This window comes from Phocoena phocoena, chromosome 2 (assembly GCF_963924675.1).
Source record: "Phocoena phocoena chromosome 2, mPhoPho1.1, whole genome shotgun sequence".
Lineage (NCBI taxonomy): Eukaryota > Metazoa > Chordata > Mammalia > Artiodactyla > Phocoenidae > Phocoena > Phocoena phocoena.
Genome location: NC_089220.1, coordinates 140,245,538 through 140,252,154, shown reverse-complemented (window position 1 = coordinate 140,252,154; position 6,617 = coordinate 140,245,538). Strand labels below are relative to the sequence as shown.

Genomic DNA, 6,617 nt, shown 5'->3' with positions numbered 1-6,617 from the left:
CAGAACCTGTTGACCTGCACTTGGCCTCCCCCGTAGGACCTGGACACCTGAGCACAGACAGGAACTAGTGAGCTTGTCAGAGGCAGGTGATATAGCGGTAACTCCTCCAACCAGGAGTCTTCTTAATCAACGCCATGGTTCCTAGTTATTGCTCTGGACATATTTACAAACAGAAAAGACTTTACCCACTTTATTACCCTGGTTCACGATCTTCTAGACCCGGTCTCACATTTGTAGGATACGGTATGAGCTTTAAAGCTCTGCAGCAGCCCTGCTGACAGTTTGGAGTAATTCAACCACGCAAAAATTCTACTTCAGTTGAATCATGAAATCGCTAGTTTTATAGACCAAAAATGGCAATCTCCCATGGTTCAACCTAATATGTTGGAGGAAGAGTAGGGTATGGTTTAGAAAGTCAGCCTTTAGCATTGATCTTTCCTCCTCTTCCCTCCTCCAAATAACCCAATAGAATGCTTTCCTCTCAAGTAACTCCATGTAAATCTAAGACAGGGGATGTAGGGAAACACAGACAGTTCCGAGGCTCCAGTCCTCCCAGAGGGAGAACAGGGGAAGACCTTTAGAAATGTATTTAGTTCATAAACAAATCCTTGTTTAGCTGCCCAGTGCTGGGAGGAAACTGCTCAGCCACTGCTGGTTCTACATCTTTAATGCCATCACCACGGGAGGGCAGAGCCGCCTCCGTCCTGAAAGGAGGATATGGATCTCACCCTCACATTACCATGCTGTGAAAATTAAGGCACAGAATCACAGTGAAGACACACTGAGATGGTGATACAGTCAGATTCAGAACTAGTCTCTGAAGCCTCTGGAAATCAGCTTCCATTTTAACAGCATGGACAGGAAAGCCTTGAGTGGTATTTCATAAGCCCAGTGGGTACTGAGTGAGAGAAACAAAATACGGTCTGTTGGACTGGGATTTGAGCTCTCTCTCCTTCTGTGGGTGTCGTGGTATAGAATCAAGGGCCATACAAACCCATGTTTGGGGTAGATTCTGCAGTGTTTCCAGATAGGTCCCCTACACCTAGAGTCTCTCCCCGGCGTGGGCTCTCTGACGTGCACTAATACGTGAGCTATTGTTGAATTGGCTCCCACACTCAGCACATCCATAGGGTTTTTCTCCCGTGTGGATTCTCTGGTGAGTAATAAGACCTGAGCTCTGATTGAAGCTCTCCCCAGGTTCCCCGCATTTATAGGTCTCTCTCCAGTGTGGATTCGCTGGTGGGTAATGACGTTTGAGCAGTCACTGAAACGTTTCCCACATTCCAGACACTCATAGGGTTTCTCTCCTCTGATGGCTGGTGAGAGTGGAACTCTTACTGACCGTTTTCCCACACTCGGGGCACTGGTAGGGCTTTTCGCCAGTGTTCGTTCAGCAGTGTGTCCCCAAGTGCGAGCCGTTGGTGAAACTCTTTGCACACTCACTACACTTACGGGGTTTCTCTCCTGTGTGGATTCTCTGGTGCATAATAAGGCCTGTGCTCTGCGTGAAGCCTGTGCGACACTCCCCACATTTATAGGGCTTTTCTCCTGTGTGGATTCTCTGGTGTGTGATGAGGTCAGAATGATCACTGAAGCCTCTCCCACATTTGGGGCATTTGTAGCGCTCCCCCACCGTGTGGATTCTCTGGTGGCAAACCAGATATGAGCTTTGGCCAAAGCTTTTCCCACACTGGCCACATTTATAGGGTTTCTTTTCTCCAGTGTGGGCTAATCCGTGGACAGCTAAGTGTGAGCTCAGGCTGAAATGTTTTCCACATTCACAGCATATATTGGGTTTTTCGCCAAATAGGTTCCCTGAGGACCTATGAATTTACCTAAGTCTCTTTCTGGAGGAGAGAGCAACTCTTGTCCATCTTCTAAGGATATTTCCCACTGCTTCTCTGCCCCATATTCACTTTCCCAGTCTTTCCTCCAGTTGAGGTATTGGGAAACATCCATGCTGGATCTTCCTAATAACACCCCAGGTAGTTTTACTGCCTCTGAAATGTCCTGGCTTGAATCCTCCTCATTCTCTGTCCTTGTTTCAAGATCTGAAAGAATGAAATGAAACTGCAAAGGTTACCTATTTTCTGATTCAGAAGAATGGAAACAATGTGAAAGAGGTCCTTACTGGTCACTTAAAAACAAGTTATTGGTGGTGACAGACCTTAATCAATTTTCCATTAACCAGGAACAAATAAGCTGGAATATGGCTGAACCATTGTCAAGACCAGCAGACATCCAGGCCTCACTCACTCCCCCAGCTTCTAAGCAGGAAGGTCATGTGGAGAAAGGCTGGAGGCAGGTCCAGGCGCACTTCTTCCTCTTCAGTCAGAGCTGTACCCCCTCCTCAGAGGCTCTGTCGCCAAGCTCAGCTCCCCCTCTCCTCCCATCACCTACGAACTGGCAATCGGTACTAAAAAGCCACCTTTCTCTTCCTGATACTGCCTTCTGGGTAGAGAGACGTGCCTTAGAATAATCCTCCTGGCCATTCTCCATCCCCTTCCTTACAGGTGGGAGGAATGACTTCCTTGGTTAACAAGCAGCTGGTGTATGTGGCTCAGATCAGCAGTGAAGGCTCTGTCCCTGCAGGGCGAGGTGGTGGTTGTCCAGTGCTGCCTGTGGCTCAGTTCTGGGGCTCTGTGTGACCCCACAGCTAAGCCACACCCTCAAGAGCGCCACCATTTAGAAAGCTGCCATTCTGATCTCAGTGTCTTACTCATGTCTCTCTCAGTCGGTCTAGAACCTGAGTAGGAGAGCGGTTCTATTTACCAGATCGCCTGAAATTCCAACAAAATGACTGAGCCCCACCACGGAAGGGAGCTCATCTTAATCATGAGAAATTCACCCCTCCAATAATCTAAGGTTGACTGTAGTTTTAATTTGGGGTTATCCATGTTCCCTTTTTCTACTAACCTGGTTAGGTGATAGTTAATTAAAATTATAATTCAGATAGAAATTTAAGAGAGAAATCATAAACACTAATACTTTGTTTATAGCTACATATTCCAAGGTAACTAAAGAGACCAGGCTTTCTTTTTCCGCTCTTCTCACAACTCCTGTGGTTTCAGCACCACAGAACAATAACCCGGGAAGATCAAGTGCCTGGGTTCCTCTCCCGCCCTTGCCCAGTGCTGGCTCATTCATGTTCAGAATTCCAGGTCTGACTTCTTTGTTGGTGAGATACTAGCTTTCACTCATTTCCCACCTGCACAGGAAGTTTTCCGAATTTCCTTGAAATCCTGGAGACTGTCCTTCCAAAGTTCTTCACTTCCCTCCAGACTTGAGACCCCATCTGATAGGGGAACTGGAGGTCCTGCCCAAGGAAAAGCAAGAAGGGACATGGAGTTCTTACGTAATTTGCCTTCTGTTCTCATATGTGGAAGTGGTAGGTGGGATAAGAATGGAAGCACGTCTCAGAAAGGTCTAGTTTTCAGAAGAAAAAGTTAATGACTTAGGAAATTTTCCCCCTTCAGTTCAGCATACAGGGCAATGTGCTTATGTATTTTAACAATAATTATAACAATGATGACAATGAGAACTAACATTTGCTGAATGCAAACAATGTAACAACACAGGGAGGTAGTTACCATCAGTGTGTCCATTTTGCAGATAAGAAAATGGGGGCTCAGGGTGTTTAACCAATGTACCCGGGAAAAGACAAGTCTTTAAAGTGGCAGACTGTTATATATAATATATGCAGAGTTCACATCTATGGGGCACTTTAGGTGGAAACAAACAACTGAAACTTTAAGTAACTCTCCTGTTTCTCTAATATTGTTACTAAAAGCAGGCAGGGAGATCCCTTTGCTGGCGAGCAGAGCAAAATCCTCAAAATCATCTTCCTGAGTCACCCTGGACTATTGGTTTCTATCAGTACTTAAAGATAGGCTGTAAATAGTATTCCTCTATAGAAATCCTGACAAGCCCATTCAGATACAGACTAGTGATAGCAGAATGACAGACATAAGCATGTCTCCTGATTCACGGTCCCTAATCTTCCCGCGGGGCTTCCTCTCTCCCACTGTTCTGAAGTGCACTTCGGGGAAGAGAGCTTACCATTGGGATACCCCCTCAAAGCCTGGGGGCCGAGGCTCCCGGGCTCCTCTTGGGGCTCCTCTGTCACCTTATTACCATCCCGTCACTGCCTTCTGGTTCTCATTGGAGTCCCCTCTAGTCCACAGAACACCTCCTGCCACCTCAAAGGCATCAAAGGTGTTGGCCAGGGTCCAGGGACTCATCAGGGCATCCATCTCATCGTATAAGGGGCAGGTGCCTGGAGTGTGGGTGCTCCTGGCTTTGCGGTAGTTGGTCTGAAGGTTTTTGAACCGGTAGCGACACTGCTCCAGGGTCCGCAGGAAGCCCCGTTCCTGCAGCCGCTCAGCCACAATCCGGTACACCTGGTGGTTCCAATGGCACGTACAGAGCTTCTCATGAATCCAGGACTCACTGCGAATTCCCAGGAAAATCTTGGTTTCCTCGTAGCCCCAATGCATCCCTGTCACCTTCTCATCCTCCAGGCCCTGCCACTCCAGCTCATCCCCCATCTTGGCTTTTCTCAAGATGGGCACCTGGCCAGGCCTGACTCTGCCCCAACCCACCAGGGAGTCTCACACTCTCCTTCCCTCTGGAGCGCTGAAGACCTGGGCTCTGTGGCTTTTCCTCCTGCTCCACGTGGGAGCTCACACAGGGTCTGTGGGTTGGAAAGGCTGTTTGCAGGGAGACAAGAAGAAGACATAATGGTTGGGTGACTCTAATAATCCCAACCACTTTATATGCCAGGGAGAGGAGATTTTTTTTTTTTTAAGTCCAAGGGAGGGGGGCCTTCCCTGGTGGCACAGTCGTTGAGAGTCTGCCTGCCGATGCAGGGGACATGGGTTCGTGCACCGGTCCGGGAAGATCCCACATGCCGCCGAGCGGCTGGGCCCGTGAGCCATGGCCGCTGAGCCTGCGCGTCCGGAGCCTGTGCTCCGCAACAGGAGAGGCCACAACAGTGAGAGGCCCGCGTACCGCAAAAAAAAAAAAAAAAAAAAAAGTCCAAGGGCGGGCTTCCCTGTGGCGCAGTGGTTAAGAATCCACCTGCCAATGCAAGGGACATGGGTTCAAGCCCTGGTCTGGGAAGATCCCACATGCCAAAAATAAATTAATTAAAATAAATAAATAAATGCAATGAGTGGGACAGGGAGGAGAGAAAGCAAAGGAAGAACTAAGCTACCATTTACTGCACACCAGGCACTGCACTGGAAACTTCACCTTTGCTCAAAATTCCTGTTTAGTATGTGGCAGAGCTGGGATTTGAACTCAAGACTGTCTGAATCTGAAGCTTTTGTTTTTCTCCCACTACACAATCCTGCATACTATGAGGACGAGATCCAGATACCGAAAGAAGGAAGTAGCCATTACTTTTAAGACAAACAAGCAATCTTAGAGTCAAGGAAAAGAATGACTTAATACAACCCCTCACTACCTCAGCTGTGGCGCTGCCTTACACAAGGAAGGAGATTTGGGCAACATTTTTCAAGCTGATGAAATTTGGAGCCTCATCTATAAAGTTACTGGGCCTGCCCGCTGGGTAAAATTCCTTTGCAATTTCCGATAGGCAAAAGAACTGGTGCAAAGGGCCCCACTCAGTAGTAGAAGGTGACCTGAGTAAGAGGAATGTCTGGCCCACCTGGAAGCTGCTTATGGCCCCCTGGTCACAGCTGTGCTCCGGAGAAAGAGCCAGAGCCTGAGGATCAGGCAGGCCTGGGGGGAGAGAAAGGAGCCATTAGAGGGAACGCTTCTTGGCCCCCACCAGGGACCAGCCCATCGGGTTTGGAAACAGAAGTGTCTTCCTCCTCCTCTTAGTGTCTGCTTTTTCCCATCAAAGAAGGACTGGTGAAAAAGCAAAACAACACATTTCTCAAAGGAGAGTTCCAGATTTCCCTTCCATATCCATCCACGTTACTGTCAGCGTTTTATGCTTTTATTCTTCAGTTCTGATAACACATGTGAATCATCTGAATTGGTCTGGGGACACGTACCTGTTTTGGGAATTACTGCACTCTAGTTTAGCCCTACCTTGTGCCTTTCCTACCATCCAGGCCTAAAATTGGTACCCACACCTTACCTCCTGGGACCAGTAAGGTCTCACTCACATAAGGAGAGGTGCCACCAGCTCTGCTGTGTAGTTTTACAAAACATGCCGACCAAGGTTCTTCTTCCCTTTGGAGGTGCCTGTTGAGGATTCCCCAGATTCATGTGGTCAGCCTCAGTTTATATGCCACATCCTCCCAGGGAAAGGAGCTGTACCCTCTACCCCACTTCCTGCACTCAGAGCGGGTTTCGCGCCCTCCCCACAGAAGGGTCCCTTCTCCCTCCCTACACTGCTGCTGCTTACCGCTCTCGTGGAAGAATCCAAGTTTTACTTTGGGGCTGTGGTTCATTTGGTCTTCTGGTTCTGGCTGTGAGTTCTTCACCACTGCCTGGAACAGATACATGGATTCTGTCTGTGCTTGCTTCAGATGGATGTTTAGGGGACCTAGTACCGATCCTGAGGGTTCCTTCTCCTCTGACAGCCCCTTCTGTCCCTGTTCAAGGACTGGAAATGGTCAGAATTCTGTAGGCACTAAAACTTA

The 6,617-nt window shown here is 48.3% G+C and overlaps 1 protein-coding gene across 1 annotated transcript; it reads right to left on the bottom strand.

The window, feature by feature from the left end:
• Window positions 1-1,042: 1,042 nt before the first annotated feature.
• LOC136118530 (zinc finger protein 239-like) lies at window positions 1,043-4,547 on the bottom strand. Its single transcript, XM_065871770.1, is given in 3 exon segments — window positions 1,043-1,189; window positions 1,343-1,760; window positions 4,135-4,547. Coding segments are annotated over 3 exon segments (978 nt in total).
• Between the last annotated feature and the right edge of the window lie 2,070 nt (window positions 4,548-6,617).